The following is a 17,773-nucleotide window of genomic DNA, read 5'->3' on the forward strand; positions in this document are numbered from 1 at the left end:
CGGATTTGATTTAGAATACCTACTAATATTTTTTTATCTCTTTTACAGATCAGATTTAGAGCTGCAGCTGAAATGTTTCCATCATGAAGATCGACAAATGAATACAAACTGGCCCGCCAGTGTTCAGGTTTCTGTCAATGCTACGCCTCTAAGCATTGACCGAGGAGAGCAGAAAACATCACACAAACCACTGTATATTAAAGCTGTGTGTCAGCCAGGAAGAAACACTATTCAAATTACCGTTACTGCATGTTGCTGTGTGAGTTAATACATACGATTTTTTAATTGTTCTAATTTTTAGCCATTTATTGCAGCTGCTATACTAGCTAACTATCTGTGGGATACCAATGCCATGTGTTATTATTTGCATAAGAATGCATTTGACATTTAATTTTCATCTGCAGTGTTTTTTTTATGGAAGGTAATTTGTGTCTGATGTTTATTTTATATTTTCTTTCCAGTCCCATCTCTTTGTACTTCAGTTGGTGCATAGACCAAGCGTCAGGTCTGTTTTGCAAGGGTTGTTACGAAAGCGAATGTTACCTGCTGAACACTGTGTTACCAAAATCAAGCGAAACTTTAATTCTGTTGCTGCCTCGAGTGGTTCTTTAAGTAGCTCGGACGGTGATGGTGTGGAACAAACGGCTATCAAAATCTCCCTCAAGTGTCCCATCACATTCAAGCGGATAACACTACCAGCAAGAGGCCATGATTGCAAGCACATACAATGTTTTGACCTAGAGTCATACTTACAAATGAACTGTGAAAGAGGGTCATGGCGATGCCCAGTTTGCAAGTAGGTTAAATCAATGAGTACTGTATTTCACTTGAAATTGTGCAATTTTTGCAAATTTTCCTCATGTATGTAATGACTATTGTATGTCACTAAAAAAATCATGAACTAAAAGCAAGAACCTAATAATATTTTGTCTTCCCAGCAAAACAGCCTACCTGGAAGGCCTAGAGGTTGATCAGTACATATGGGGAATTATCACCACCCTAGCTAACTCTCCTGTGGATGAGGTCACTATGGATTCCTCGGCATCTTGGAGAGCAACGAGTTCTTCGGGTATGCCAGGCACTCCTGGGGTCAAAGATGAAGACTCGGACACGTGTATGAAGCGGTGGAACAAGGCAATGTCTCCAGGGAGTATGACCCTACCCACTATGAGCAACATTGATATGGGACAGTCCATGAGCCCGTATGTTCCTCCAGACATGAACAGTAAGTCCAACAAATGCTAGAAATATGGCTATTACATTTTATGTTTAGAAGATATAAAATTACATGAATGATGACCTTGTATGCTGTACTAGCTTTTTCTAGATGACCTAGAAAAAATATATTGTAAAATGTTCTCTGATTTGGATATATGTACTGTATTTGCACAATTATAAGCTGCACCTGTTATTATAATTTTTGTTGTTAATGGAAAAGATGAAAGTGTGGTGTTCAGTCAAATGCAAATCTCACAAACATATTTATGTGGGCTGTACTACTATCCCTCGCTAGTTGCTTTCACCCAGATGGTCTGTTCCTCCACTGTTACCACCTCACCATAAGTCATTGCTGCCTCACCCATTGTAAATCACCACCTCACCCACCATAAATTACTGCTTCGCCCACTGTAAATGACACTGTTCGTTACTGGAGACTGGCTCACGTACTCGGAATATTTTGCATCCACATTAATGTTGCCTCCGCCAAACACATGAATGGCCCAAGACGAATAATTTGAATATGGCATGGAACTGTTTTGGAAAATGAATGTAAATTCTTTGTATAATTATGTCAGTATTACAACCCTGCCTTACACCACTGCAAGTCACTTCGTCACCTACCACCTCACCCACTGTAAGTCCCCACCTCTCCCACTATTGATCACTACTTCACCTACTGTGAGTTACCACCTTACCCACCATAGGTCACCACCTTGCACAACATAGGTCACCACCTTGCACAATATAGGTCACCATCTCATCTACCGTAGGTCACCACCTCACCTACCATAGGTCACCACCTCACCTACCATAGGTCACCACCTCACCTACCATAGGTCACCACCTCACCCACCGTTGGCCACCACCTCACCCACCGTTGGTCACCACCTCACCCACCGTTGGCCACCACCTCAAGATCATTATCACTGCATAAAGACTTCAAGGTTACAAAATATATTTCTTGTTGTAAAACAAAAATAATTCCTGGATTAGTTGAATTACTCATGCCGTAGATGAGGCAGAGGCATGGCCAGTCTCTCATACCCATCAACCAGGTATCAACAATGGTTCATAAATCAAAGTTTAAAATAATACTGTACAGTAGAGTATTTTCTTGTGCACATGGCACTGACTTGAAGTTTAAGGCTTAAGAATACTAATAGGATATTTCAGTTATTTACCATGGTCTTTACATAGATTTATACACCTACCCCTCATAAGTCTGCCATACGAATAAAAAATCTTTGTAAAGTTTTAACGGAAATAAGTTAACTTAACCATTTAAGTTTCTTCTTAAGTTTACACATATTTATATTTGTATGGTAGACTTATGATGGTAAGTGTATAAATCTTTGTACAGTACATGACAAATGCTTGTAACAATTTGCCATCTAATTTCATGTAACTGGAACAAAAAAGTCTTAGGAAGGCTTGTTAATTCTTCAGATACCTTAAATAATACATCATCAAGCCACTATGAAAGCGTTTGAAATTCAGATAAGATATAATTGTTTTCGCCTAACTATATACAGTATCACAAATGGCAACTCCATTGCCTGGCAACGCTGGAGAGCATGTTCACCAGTCGCAAGACTCACGACGACAGTCGAGTCCTGGGAAGGACACCGCAGACATTACTCCCGACTCTTCAACTTTTCCATGTAAGCCCTGGATGCTTCTCTGAAATAGAACTTTCCCTTTACTATGGCTCCAAAGGAAGGTGTAGCCTGCTTAGTAATGGGGAATGCTGCAGGTGATTGTTAAGAGGAATATACTGCATTAAGCCATCTGAGGCATCTCTTTTTTCTTTTTCTTTTTTTTTTTTTGCTGCCCAATGCTACAGTATGTGTATCTCCTATGTTAAGAACAATCTTCAATGTGAATGTAAATTTTATTTGGGGGTTTTAAAGGGATGGCTCAACTCCAGGCTACAGTGTAGGATTGAGATAAAGATTATATTGTTGGAAATATGTTCAAAATTTACCCCTGTGGCTTATAATTAGGAGCAGCTTATAAGTGTGCAAATAAGGTAAGGTAAATGTTAACTAAATAAATAAATAAATATATATATTTATATACCGTATATATATATGCACTGGTATATATAATTTTATTTGTCATGAAACAGATATTACAAGGAGCACTGGTGAGAGTTACCTCTAGGCTGTGAGTCGTACACTGTATGCTCAGCCACAGATCACGCATAATCACGTGATACCAAGTATATGCGTGAGATAATGTCACATTATAATGTGATAAATGCATTCTCTTGCAGGCATCAACAATGGCTCTATGATGAATATGATGAACATGAGTAACAGTGGCAGTAGTGGTTCTGGAATGTCCAGATCCACCTCCCAATTTGACTTGAGTTCACCGGACTTCACGAGAGGCGGAGGACCTCTGTCCCAACTTAGTGAATCTGTGAGCAAAATGGATCCCTTGGGTGCCATGGAAAAATCTGTTAAGGACCAGATGGTGCCCCAGATGGGACCACCTGCACCCTCCACCTCCACTACTACCTCCAATTGTACTCTCACCACAGGCTCCACTGCCACAACAACGTCAGCATCCTCGTCGCAACCCATTTGCACCACCACCACTGCCACAACCACATCCACCACACCAGCATCAACCACAACACAGGTAATTGTCCTTAGTAATCACCAATAAAACTAATACAGTACAGTATTAAGCTTGCCCTAAGGATATACTGTAATGGAAAGCTGTAACAAAATAAAAGATGGCCAAAATTAACTAGAAGTATAGTTATAGTATGGCTGTATAGTTAACACAATGAACTATGCAGCCTGAATGGCCTCAAATGTTTACCGTACACTCGGGTATTATGGCAGGATGGGTTTATTGTTTGAGATTAGTCATCCATTGGCTCCAAGCTCAAACTTTTTGCTGAGAGAGTTCTTATAGTTGCTAGTTCAGTTATAGCTAGCTTTTGTAGAACTGTATACGTGCTAGCTTGTAATACATGCCCACTAGCTTATATGCCTGCCTATCATGTATAACCACTAACTTCTAATGTATACCCACTAGCTTCTAATATATTCACAAGCTTATAATATATACTGTACTTACGTGCTTGTAATATATACCTACGTACTAGCTTTTATAATGTCATGCATGTACTAGCTTTTATAATGTCATGCATGGAATGTAACGAAACGCCAATTTTTGGTCGGCCCCTCAGTAGCTCCCTGGAGGTTGAGCACTCGTACCACCAACCCTTAAAATTGTACTGGACCTCTGAGACCTGAGCACATCTACCAGGAACCAGGAATAGAATTCTTTCAATGAGGTGAATAAAGAATGAGGATCAGAGATAGACCCAAAGACTGAAGAAAACTAAAAGTCTATAGGCAAAACTAAACAAACCATTGTTTGAAAGAAAGAGATAAAGTAAGGAAAGCATTTCAAATTGTAGTTTGGAACAAGTGAACAAACCCAGCTCCAATTTGCTCAGTTACTACCAGATGGCAACCTAGGCCACAATGCAGAATCAAAAAATGTTCAGTACTGGACAATTGTTCCATGGAAAACCACACCACTTAATTTCAAAACGTTGTGTAGAGGTCCCAACATAGATGGATGTACAACCTGTGCAGCAGCAGGTGCATAAGTGAGACAGGTTGTGTGTCGGGACCTCAGATAGCGTGAGCTGCATTGATGACTATCAAGTGATGGAGCTAGGGTTGTTCACCCTTCGCAGACTATCTTTTGCATTATTTTTTCTACTTCTACCTCTTTCAAACGGTACTTTGAATTGGTTCGTCTCGGGTTTTCTTAATTTCAGAATCTTTCTTTAATCCCTCATTCTCCCCTCACCATATTGAGAAATAAATATTTAACCAAATATATTTGGTTAATTATCACTGCATTTATTCGTTTGCCTTGTTTGGGTAGAATGTAGAAACAGTAGTCGCTTCTGTGTATATATATATAACACATTACTGGCATTGTTGATCTTATAATGTAAGCTTTCAATGCTTCTAACTATTTTTTTAGTATCAGCATTAAGAAGAGCAATCAAGTTACCAAAATTCATTGTAAAGAAACTAGTAATTATTGAATGATTTATTTTATACAATGTTTCATTTCACTCTGGAACACCTTCAGGTAAAGAATGAATACATAAGGGGTAATTTTGGGTTAAATACACATGTGGGATGGGTGAAGTTGTATGGGGTTAGGTGAAGGGTCGAAGGAATATTGGGGCATTCAAACATAGGGCAAGGGATAGAGGAATGAAATAAGAATAAGGATAAAGATCCAATCAAACATTGGGTAAGGCATTGCATAAAACACTGGTACTCTCAGTGGGTAAGGAGACCTCGGTTGAGATGTCACCGTTACCTGGTGATGTTTAGCGAGACCTGGATCTGAGTGTCGGCACAGGCTAGCAAAGTTGTTATTCTGAATATTTAAAGTAGGTCTTTTTTTTCTTATAAGTATAGCTTCCAGGATTTTCAGTCTTCTTTGGTCAGTGGTAGATTCCAGGGTTTTTGTATTATCTACTAATATGTTCCTAGTGAGTAGTGTGTGTTGTGTTATGTTCACTTTGCATATAGTTTCTAAGAGCACCAGCTTGCAGATGGCAAGTCAGTCTTTTTTAAATGTTTATGGTGGTCATACCAGTATAAGTAGATCGAAGGTGACATTCTTCATTGGGGCCTGTATATTGGTATACCACATTTGCTTTTCACAGAGGGTTATATTGTTTATTGCAGGCTATTGTTAAGTATTAAATCAGCAGTCCCCTTTGTTTTGTAGCAAATTATGAGTTTCAATTTTTGGTCTGCAGCTGTCAGTTTCACTCAATTTGAAATTATAAACGAGTGAAACTTTTCCAAGACCATTATCGCACAATATAATTCAACTAATGAATGAATTTTTTTTGTAGCCAAGTGTGAGCAGTGGACCTGGAATGCCTCATACCCCACACACTCCTCACACCCCTCACACGCCCCACACTCCTGGTGGTGTGGGGGGACCCCCTAGTGTCCCTTCTGCAGGTAAGTTCATATTAACATGTGCGGCTGTTGTGGCTGTTTTGTTGTTGTTGTTGTTGAGAAAGTCCACTGGGACTATAGGTGGGTGCGAACCTACGACACCAATATTGCCAGTCTCGTACTCTACCGACTAGACCACCACTAACCTATAAAAGTCATACAACCGGATTCTTACTGAAAGGGGCCTACCTGAGGGGCCTCATGACTTCCTGTGATTTCAGTAGGAATCCGGTTGTATGACTTTTACAGGTCAGTGGTGGTCTAGTTGGTAGAGTGTGTGGTTTGGCAATGTCTGTGTCGTAGATTCGCGCCACCTATAGTCCTAGTGGAGTTTCTCATTGATATATATCACGTTAATGTGATTTCTGTGTGTTGTTGTTATTAAGCTCCTCGTGAGTGTTTGTTTTACTCTCTATTTCTACAATCCCATAAATAATAATAATAATAATAATAATAATAATAATAATAATGAGAAAATTCATAGAAATCGTGATGAGGGTTCGAACTTATGCAGTAGGTGTTCCCATGCACATGCTCTAGCGACTAGACCACGACATGGTACCGCATAGGTTCGAACCCTCATCACGGCTCCTACGGATTTTCTCATTGATGCAGTCATGTTAGTGTGATTACTCTCTATGTAATAATAATAATTTAAAAATCACAATAATGTTAAAAATTACTGAAAGAATCAGTTGGAGCAGTGTGGCATTTGAACCAGTATTCTGGTAAATACCAGACTTAACCCACTAGGCCTCGACAGGACAAAGTCTATTCAACCTGGGACACTACTGAGTCCACTAAGGTAGTCAGTTGGTGCCACAACCAGATTTTACAAATAGCCCGCCTGCACTCGGGCAGGGCCGGGAGCCGGTCGGCCGAGCGGACAGCACACTGGACTTGTGATCCTGTGGTCCTGGGTTCGATCCCAGGCGCCGGCGAGAAACAATGGGCAGAGTTTCTTTCACCCTATGCCCCTGTTACCTAGCAGTAAAATAGGTACCTGGGTGTTAGTCAGCTGTCACGAGCTGCTTCCTGGGGGTGGAGGCCTGGTCGAAGACCGGGCTGCAGGGACACTAAAAGCCCCGAAATCATCTCAAGATAACCTCAAGAAGAAGAACTCTGGTGTGGGTAATGGAGTTCTCCATCAGTGCTCCCTTTAGAACACAAAGAAACCTGGTTTTCTCATTTATATTTTATATCATTGTGAATTTTTTTTTGTGTTCTGTAGGGAGCATTGATGGAAAACTCACACCAGAGTGCAGGTGGGCAATTCGTAGTGCCAGACTACTTTAGTGGACTCAGTAGTGTCCCAGGTTGAATAGCTTTTGTCCTGTTGTTGCCAAGTGGGTTAAGTCTGGTATTCAGTAGAACGCTGGTTCAAATCCCCAAGATGCTCCAAGATTTTCTTAATAATAATAATAATAATAACAGTAAAATAATAATAATACTAAATTATAATTTTGTATATATATATATATATATAACATGCATAGGAACATTCATGTTATTTAATTTAGAAATTAGTTAATTTAGAAAGAATAATCATGATGAATTTAGCAGAAATCATCATTTCCCAGGTTAAATATTTCCAGCACATTATAGTTCCCCCAAGATCAAAAGTTTCATTCATTTATTGTTTAAAAAACTTGGTACTGTGTGTTCAACATTAGCAAATGCTTTGAATACATGAGAAATAGTTTTTGAGTTGTTATACTGAAGGGTATGTCTGTAGGAAGTGGCACAGCATTACACAGTAAGCATTCTTGCCGACACATTACAAAGTTATAAAGCATGTTCTTAATTCATGATCACCTCTTGGAAATGGAAAAAGTATGAAAGCTTAGTTCATTTCACTAATTTTGCACCAAATACCCATCCTTTGGGTGATACTGTTACCTAGCAGTAAAATAGGTACCTGGGTGTTAGTCAGCTGTCACGGGCTGCTTCCTGGGGGTGGAGGCCTGGTCGAGGACCGGGCCGCGGGGACACTAAAGCCCCGAAGTCATCTCAAGATAACCTCAAGATAACCTCAAGATAGTTGAAAAGGTTACAAAAGCACATAGTGGGCTCAGGAATTGAACCCCAAAATTCATTTGACTAAAACATCAGTCTTTATGATATTAAATATACGGTGACATGTTATGGGACGTAAAACTGTTAAAACAAAGTATGTACAACTTTGATGCCCATTGTTTGATTCATTAGACAAATGTAAAGTATTCCACATTTCAGCCATCTTTATTTAGCTCTGTCAGTGTCTCGGATTAATTACTCATTTTTCTAAATTACCTAAAATACTCCAGAAAACTACTGCTTTATTGTGCATAAAAATTAAATGCATCATACTTATATTTCAGGTACCTGCACCAACACATGCAACAGCACCACCACCACCACTACCACCACAAACATTAATAGTAACAATAATAATAGTAATAATAGTAGTAATAATAATAGTAATACTAGTAATAGCAGCAGCAACAGTACGAGCAACACGGACACACACAACACCTGCAATGAAATGAACGACCTTCCGACGCTCAGTTTCGATCCTTTAGATGGAGACGGGTCAGGGCAAGATGGGTTGGACGTGAGTGTAAGTGTTAATATTTTTAACCTCTGTATAGTGAAGGAAAATTTAAGAGCAAAATCCATGTTGATTTTATATCAAATACTATTTTCCCATTCTTTATTTTATTATGTTTTCCCTTTGCATACGATGAGTGACAATAACGTGGTTGAAGAGACGATGACCACAACCACACCATAGAAGAAGAAGAGACAATGATGTTTCAGTCTGTCTTGAACCATTATCAAGTAGATAATTTACCAGTCACCGTGGTGTAGTGGTAAGACACTCGCCTGGCGTTCCGCGAGCGCTTTGTCATGGGTTCGTATCCTGGCCGGGGAGGATTTACTGCGCACAAATCCTTAACTGTAGCCTCTGTTTAACTCAACAGTAAAATGAGTACTTGGTTGTAAAAACGATTCTTCGCGGCGGGGATCGTATTCCAGGGACCTGCCCGAAATGCTACGCGGACTAGTGGCTGCACAAGAATGTAACAAGTCTTGTATATATCTCAAAAAAAAAAAAAAAGTAGATTGTGTTAATGGTCCAAGACTGACTGAAACATTGTCATCTCCTCGTCTTCTGGTGTGTGGTTTGGCCTTCGTTTCCCCTTGTGCTTTACTTTGAAAGGGATGAAAAAAAACAATGTGTGACTTGTCTGTGCCTATTAAGGCCACACTCTCTTTACAGTCTTACTTCTCAGTGCAAACAAGAATATCGTCTTGCTGCACAATAGTCAAACAGCTGCCATTTATTTGCTTTTATGATGGTCAAACCAATAATCAAGGAGTTTCTTCAAAAATATACAGTATAACTTGGTTTACCAAAATAAAGATTAATATTGTACAGTATAGGAATAAGCTATTTGTCTAAAAATATAATTAATTGTTATACAAAAGTAATTTAAATTGTCGAATTAAATTGAATTGAATTCAATTAAGTTATTTTGAATTAAAGATCTGCAGTGCTTTAAATTCTCTCTGCCCTCATTGATTGTATTTTGAGTTTTTTTGGGGTATGTTCATATTGTACATTTATTCCAGTAACATATTGGCACTCACAAAGTATCATAAAACTAATATTAACTTTTTATTTCTCAACAGGTGTTTAATAGTGGTGTGGACCCCATGGATCCTTTAGAGCTGCTGTCATACTTGGAACAACCCGACTACAACACTCCGCCATCCTCCGGAGCGTCGTCGCAAGGCCAAGGAGCGGGTAATACTCCTGCTGGTGCTGGTCTCTCCTCTGCTCCCGACACAGATGATATACTTGCCCTGTTTGAGTAGTACGGCTCTCGAGTTGGCTGCGGCAGAGTTAAAGAAAGAATTCAGGTGCTTGGATATTTGGTTATCTGTGTTTGTGATTGTGTTTGACTGACTGCAGTCAGTGAAACAGTTGTGAATTTAAAGTTTAATATACAGAAAATTTGAAGAACTGTGATACTCAAACTAGATTTGAGAGAAACTATTGTTCATATGCAGGTATCTCAGTGGACTTGTACTTCACAGTCTTCATTCAAGAGAAAATTATGGGGGTAAAACAATCTTAAGCAGTGAGACTAATGATACATGTTTGATGTGTTGTGTGAGCACAAGTCAACAACGCACATCCGGACAAGGAGCCATGCAACAAAAATGTGCACTATGATGTGTCGGGCAAACCTGTTGCCGCAGTACGAGTTTTGTAGTCAGACCATAGTGAAGCATATTCCAATACTTAGAAATGACCAGTGCAAATCATTGTAATGACCATTTATCAAGCAAGATTCCCTCATATTTGCAACACAGAATATATCCTCACACTGGGGTATGTCAGACGAGAGGTTATATTGCAAAAGTAGCAAAACAGTTCTTTTCATGTTTAGCTCCAATGGACACCATGGAGGTTATCCCAGTTGAGTAGTTAGGTTGACAAGTTTCGTAGAATAATTATTGTGGCTATGCAATGATGTCCACAGTAGTGCTGTTTCAAAATCAATCATGACATCAAAATGACAATGTGCATAATATTGTCTTAATTAGGAACTTGCAATTTTAGTCCATGTTGGTTGTTCTGAGTTGTAGACCATAACAGTGACATGAAGAGAAGCATGTATCTCCGTAGGTCCCCAAGCGCATGTAAATACAACTCTCAAAACACCCAAATGAGAGGCTGAATCTGTCTGAATGAATGTCACAGCATTAATGCAAGATGTTTATTAAGTTGACATTATTCAGGAAAAGGGGGTGTGCATTTGTGCAACTGCGACTGAGTCCCAAGAAATTTCTCTGAGTGTTGTTGTGAATGAAGTGTGATATTTCTGGCTGCACAGGTTTATGGGTGGTTTATTGTCTAGACGAATTATTGCATTTATTTATAGGGTACTCCTGTGTGCCTGTCAGCCTAATTTGTGTAAATAGCTGTGTACAGAAAATGTCCTTTTATTTATCTCACTGGTCTCGCCCTTAGAGTCCTGCGCATTGTCTAAGCTTTAATCCCTCGCTCCGTCTTCACCAACATGACCTGTAGAATACACCATCACATACAGTACACCACTGCAATTATTGACTCCTTCCCAAAACCTGAGCAAGTCTAGACTTTGGGGCTGACTTGTTGCAGAACGGGGGAGTCAAAACCTCAACCTGGCTATTAAACCGACTTTGGTTTCAGAAGATTTCTCATATGTTACCTTTTGTGTCAGTCAGTTTTTTTTTTTGTACATCTCTGACACTTGAGTGCATCTTAAATCCTCATTCAAACTGTGTTCCTATCTATGATTAAGAATATTTTTTGTTACTCACCAAGCATCTCATTTTCTTCTGAAACCAGAGCCAGAAGGCTTCATGCATACTCTGTTGACCGTCAAGTGTACTCAAGCTTAAATGAAATGTTTAATTTTTATGAAGATAGATTTATGCACTTATACAGAATCACTGAAAGTGTTTTTATGTACTGTGTACAAAGAAAAGTGGTTTAACATTGTGATCTCAAGATTGTCATTTTTAAAGTTATTTAGAGAAATTCATACAATGAATTTTTAAACTGTTAGTGACTGTCAAAGAGTTTGTGTAAGCCATCACTTCTCATGTAAACTGTACCAGAGAACTTAAAAGATAGTTTCTAACTCAGAAAGCTTGTTTTATTTCTGCTAATCCTACCATACTCAAGAGATTTAATCACAATGTTTATACATTCTATTTGAATATTATTACTTAAATAAATTTTGTTTTATTGACTTTTAGAAGAAACGTTTGCAAAAGAGCATCATAATATTTGTTCAAAAAAGGACAAAATATATCAAATGTATGTAAAACTGACTATGCATTTATACTTTTAGGTACTGTATTGTGTAATAAGAAGTAAGTAATTATCAAAAGAAGGCACCAAGCCAGGAAGACTATGTTGCATCTTCTGTATCACAGGATATTGTAAAAGTCCTAAACATTACTCAAGATGCCAATACAAGAGCAAACGAACGTAAAAGTAGCGATGTCAAAGGTATTGGATTCACCAAGGACTCTATTGAGGGATGAAGGACCCAGAGATATATTGGGAAAGCAAGACTTACTATCTCATCCGGAAAATTGGAACATTCTACGATGAGGTAATTGCCTAAGTGTAATATTTTTGACTGAAAAGTGGTGCACAACTGAAAGTGGGACAATAAGGAACAGGGGTGTTGTTCCACTGAGTGCCTATGAGTTAAGCATGTGTGGCTGATTCACAGCCTATCCACTATCTATTATGATGGTAGCAGGAAGGCCATGGTGATAGGTCACAGTTAAGTGGATGCAGTTTATCCATAATACCAGACCATCAATCAAGCCAGTGGTTGTGAATTGCAATATGAATGATTGGGTAGAAATCTGAATGAGGAATCACTATGAGAGATAGAACAGGTACAAATGGCCTTTAGCAGAAGCATTTACAAGTTCATTCTGGGTACCCAGCAACATTCGACCATCTTAAATCTGCTAAAGATGAGAAACAGCCAGGACTGTACAGGTATTAGAGTTTGATGACCTAATGGTCGGAGGTGTTAAAAGATTACAAAGCTATGAAGGCAACCATCAAAAACAAAGAAATGTGGATGCATAAAACGCACCTGGTGATGAGCATACAAAATTGCATAAAGCACTGCTGAGAAAATGCAAGTCTCTGAAGGAAAGTGACACGTATAGGAAGTAGCCAACTGTTAGTAGACTTTGACCCATCCATGGACAGAGTAATTGCCAGTGAACTGTTCAAAAAGCGGTCCAGGAAAATGCATTTACTGCAGTAGAAGGGGGTATAAGCCTTCACTGTGCACATCAGGCTTTAAAAACTTTCACAAATTGGACCCTCCACAAGGGTAAGATAGGAACAATACGAATGGATACCTTGTGGACCACACAAAGTACTGAAGGCAATACCAATCACAACAATCCAGAAATGATGGGATGCATTTTTCAACAATTAAGCTCTGAACAGGACGAACGAAAGGCACCAGACAAGGTTCAATCCCGTATGGTATGATGCAGAGCTTCAAGACAATGAAGGAACAGGCAGGGAAGCCATAATAGACAGCACAAGGGAGGAGTGCATATAAAGAAGTGTGTGTCTATTAGCCCCTCAAGAAGTGTAGAACAAGGCTTTGAGCAAGATATGCATTTTCCTGGACCGTTTTTTGAACAATTCACTGGCAATTACTCAAGCAGGTGTCAAAAAATAATTGAGTTAAGGCAAAAATATCATACCTGCAGATAATGTTGTAAGCTTTTTCCAGGTCAAAACAAAAAATCCAACTGTGGCGTTTCACAGCAAAGGCGGTACCATTCTAAACCCTCCAAATCCATATTATTGTAACTTAAAAATGTCAAATAAAACAAAACAAGGGAAAGGGGGTAGGACACAAGAAGAACATGGAAACTGCATTGGTGGGAACCTAAAAATCCCTCTAATACTCTCTGTATGTCCTTTTCATTGAGGCTATGAGTAGATATTATATAATATCTGTTTGTCTTTTGTGTGTCCAAAGTTGGAGGCCAAATGCTTTGGGTTAGCTTTACCCAAAATTGTAGGGAAAATGTTCTGGGGTAGGGGACAGTCATAGGCTGGACAGTTAAATTGTTTAAAAAAATTAGTCATTTTTCACCCCCCCCCCCCCCCCAAATTCTCATGGATTCAATTCTGGTCAAATGTGAAATATTGGTTTAGATACTTGAAGAGTTTTTCATCACCAGAAAAATTATTTCCCTAAATCCATACAGTAGTTTCGTTGTTCTCTAACATTATATTTTATGAAAGGGAAGAGGGGCTATGCAAGGGCTTGGGGGAAAGGAGGACAAGGAAAAAGGCAGGAGAGGGGAAGGGTGGGGAGGACAAGGGCAAAGGTGGGAGGATGGGTGGGGAAGACGAGGGGAAAGGGGAAGACACCTGGGCACTGCTGGTTATCCCTTCTAGTGTGTATATATTCTATTTATGAGGATGTCTGTTTGTCCAAAGTTGGAGAACTTCACTCCTTAGGGCCCATGATTGGGGTCGGCTAAGTTAACTACTTTAAGAAATATTAGTGATTATAGTGATTATTCAGACTAATAAAGCCATTTTTACAGTTAAGTGTGAAATTTGGAGTGTGATTAGTGTGGAGTTTAAGGGTTATCTTGAGATGATTTCAGGGCTTATCGTCCTCGCGGCCCGGTCCTCGACCAGGTCTCCTTTTTTTGTTACACCCCCCCCCCCCATTACGAAACAGCCCTGTAGCAGCTGTCTAACTCCCAGGTACCTATTTACTGCTAGGTGAACAGGGACATCAGGGTGAAAAACTCTGCCCAGTTGTTTCCGCCTCCGCCAGGGATCGAACCCGGGAACCTATGTAGGGGATGTGGACCAGGGTCTCAAGGGGAAGATGGGGTCAAGGGTCAAAGATCCGTCATTCAATTTGCATATAATACTAAGCTCAATGGAAAAGAAGGAAGCGAAAACGGATTTGATCCTCTACAAAAAACGATCTACATGAACTCCACAAATAGGCAGAGGAAATGTGAGATCTTTCATGCATCAACATAACAATGCGCGTCACATTTATCATACCAATAATACTACCATCCAACAGACTGACGCAGAAAAGCACCTATACGATATGAATCACACTTTGTACAAAGTCAAACGACACTTTGACTTTTGGATAAGAAAGTTGTAATTTAACTATGCCTTTTGTGTGTTCCCATCTGGACTAATGTATCCGTGCATGGAGACCTTCTGACCTTCAAAATAACATACCGTACTTTAAAGGAAAGTTCAACAGCGACAAAAATCATCAAAGAACTAAGCCAACTCTCAGACTAGGACCAGTAGAGTGCCACAAGACTTGCAACATTGCAGGACCGGAGAAAACATGGCTCTCGTCGAGACTTAAAATACTGAACAAATTGTTACATATTAATGTAGACCACTTCTTTAATATCTCATATGGAACGCATACAAGAGGCAAGAGCAGTAATGTGGCCCAACAAGCCACAATGTAGGATTGAAAAAACGTGCTTTTTCACCTATAAGGTTACAACCCAATGGAATTGCATTACTTCAGTTGAAAATTAAGTTGACAAAAAGTCATGAGGAATATTGGTAGACTTGTGACAACCCGCCGCTCATTCTTCTTGTACCTGATTGATTGATAAAGATTAAGCCACCCAAGAGGTAGCACGGGCATGAATAGCCCGTAAGTGGTACAATTTTTTGTTCAGTAATTCTTTTCAGTGCTCTGTTCCTGTCGAGGCCACTACATATATAGGGAGATGATGGCCCTCAATTAGGGGGGGGGGGGGTAGAAATAGCCTAAGCTACTATCCCTTTGAGATGTATTTTTTCGTGTCTCAATAAACATACTTGAACTTGGCCCTCAAGTAAATTCTTGGCTTTGTAGTGAGTAAACAATATACTCGCTCCAACTTTTCATTGCCTTAATGATAAGTTCATTAGCACTAATTGCAAAGCTATAATCTTTGCCCTAATTACAGGTAACATTTTTTCCATTCTATGGGAGGAAGCTGAGGTGTATAGTCACCAAATATAAGCAAGCAAGATGTGGATGAAACCCCTCTTGGGTGGCTTAATCTTTATCATCATCATCGAATGAAACCGTGGCACCGTTCCTGTGCCAGGTAAGTCCACTACGGGCTCACCATAGCCCGTGCTACTTGCCCCGCTCCTGTGCCAGATAAGTTACGGGCTCACCATAGCCCGTGCTACTTTCCCCGCTCCTGTGCCAGATAAGTTACGGGCTCACCATAGCCCGTGCTACTTGGAACTTGTTCAGAGTAGCTGAATCTATAACAACATGGATGAAACCCACTAAACATTGTGTATATAATCTACCTAACAACGTAACATAATCGTACTAAAGCTTTGAGTCTGTCGATATATCTTTTATCGGACTAGTATCATTATAAATTTATCCACAAATTCATTGATAAATACTAATATAGTGAGTTAAACAGTTTAAATAATAATAATATGGCGCTCAGTACCCCATCAGACCGACGGCGGCAGAAAGGTTACAGCACCACATTAAGTTGCTCCAGAGATAACACCCCAATATCTAAACTAACCAACATAAATTTATAGCGAAATAATAACCATAAAATATTTATTTCCCTCAAATTGGTGACCAGGATGCAAGGGACATCAACGTAGTTGGAAAGGGTAGTGTACGGGTAGTTTTGGAAGGGAGCGGCGGTGACGTCCGGAGGGCTCGTGGCGGGCCGCTCGACAGTCTTCATTTCACGATTATCTTTAACCTGTATCTCTTTTTTTTCCTCGTTCTATCCCTCCCGTGTGAGTGCCACTCTGAGCCGTGATGGAGTGTGAGGCCCAAGTGCAGACGTATTTGGGCACCATCAGTATAACCAGCGTGGAGTGCTCCAAGCAGATTGTTGTGGTGGGGACGACTTTCAGCCCCGAGGAGGCGGTGTGTCGCCGGAACGCGGTGAGGCCTCTTGCTGGGTCTTGTCCTGTGGTTGTCCTGCCTCCTCCTGTCTGTGATTGTCCTGCTGCCCCCTGCCTGTGTTTATCCTGCCCCCTGCCTGTGTTTATCCTGCTCCCTGCCTGTGTTTGTCCTGCCCCCTCCCCTGCCTTTCTCTAGAAATCTTTCATATGAAGAAAGATTAACAAAGCTTAAGTTGCATTCACTGGAAAGGCGAAGAGTTAGGGGTGACATGATAGAGGTTTACAAGTGGGTGAATGGACATAACAAAGGGGATATTTATAGGATATTAAAAGTATCAACACAAGACAGAACACGAAACAATGGGTATAAATTGGATAAGTTTAGATTTAGGAAAGACTTGGGTAAATACTGGTTCAGTAACAGGGTTGTTGATTTAAGAACATAAGAAGAACATAAGAACAAAGGTAACTGCAGAAAGCCTATTGGCCCATACGAGGCAGCTCTTCTCTATAACCACCCAATCCCACTCATATACTTGTCCAACCCGCGCTTGAAACAATCGAGGGACCCCACCTCCACCACGTTACGCGGCAATTGGTTCCACAAATCAACAACCCTGTTACCGAACCAGTATTTACCCAAGTCTTTCCTAAATCTAAACTTATCCAATTTATACCCATTGTTTTGCATTCTGTCGTGTGTTGATACTTTTAATACTCCATTAATATCCTCCATTAATATCCAAGGCCAGAGCAGTAATAGGTTGCTTGCTCCCAAGTGTTCCGTTTACCAGAGTCGTGACACCATGAAAAGTGATACGCTCTGTTCCATCTTCTATGGAACCAATTTGTGGAACCAATTGCCGCGTAACGTGGTGGAGGTGGGGTCCCTCGATTGTTTCAAGCGCGGGTTGGACATGTATATGAGTGGGATTGGGTGGTTATAGATAGGAGCTGCCTCGTATGGGCCAATAGGCCTTCTGCAGTTACCTTTGTTCTTATGTTCTTATGCCTGGGTTTGTCCTGCCCCCCCCCTGCCTGTGTTTGT

General features: G+C 40.1%; 1 protein-coding gene across 8 annotated transcripts in view; it reads left to right on the forward strand.

The window, feature by feature from the left end:
• Positions 1-11,931, forward strand: part of tna (tonalli) — a 156,174-nt gene extending 144,243 nt beyond the window's left edge. For 5 of the 8 annotated variants that reach the window (XM_069312020.1, XM_069312014.1, XM_069312015.1 and 2 more), the window contains 8 exons: positions 49-259; positions 462-796; positions 939-1,225; positions 2,754-2,882; positions 3,497-3,867; positions 6,137-6,248; positions 8,606-8,844; positions 9,921-11,931. In XM_069312020.1, the coding sequence (XP_069168121.1) occupies positions 49-259; positions 462-796; positions 939-1,225; positions 2,754-2,882; positions 3,497-3,867; positions 6,137-6,248; positions 8,606-8,844; positions 9,921-10,106 (1,870 nt within the window). In that variant the 3' untranslated portion in view covers positions 10,107-11,931. The remainder of the gene's footprint in view (positions 1-48; positions 260-461; positions 797-938; positions 1,226-2,753; positions 2,883-3,496; positions 3,868-6,136; positions 6,249-8,605; positions 8,845-9,920) is intronic. The other 3 variants (XM_069312018.1, XM_069312019.1, XM_069312021.1) reach the window with 1 other exon arrangement.
• The last annotated feature ends 5,842 nt before the right edge of the window (positions 11,932-17,773 follow it).

Source organism: Procambarus clarkii, chromosome 71 (assembly GCF_040958095.1).
Source record: "Procambarus clarkii isolate CNS0578487 chromosome 71, FALCON_Pclarkii_2.0, whole genome shotgun sequence".
Classification (NCBI taxonomy): domain Eukaryota; kingdom Metazoa; phylum Arthropoda; class Malacostraca; order Decapoda; family Cambaridae; genus Procambarus; species Procambarus clarkii.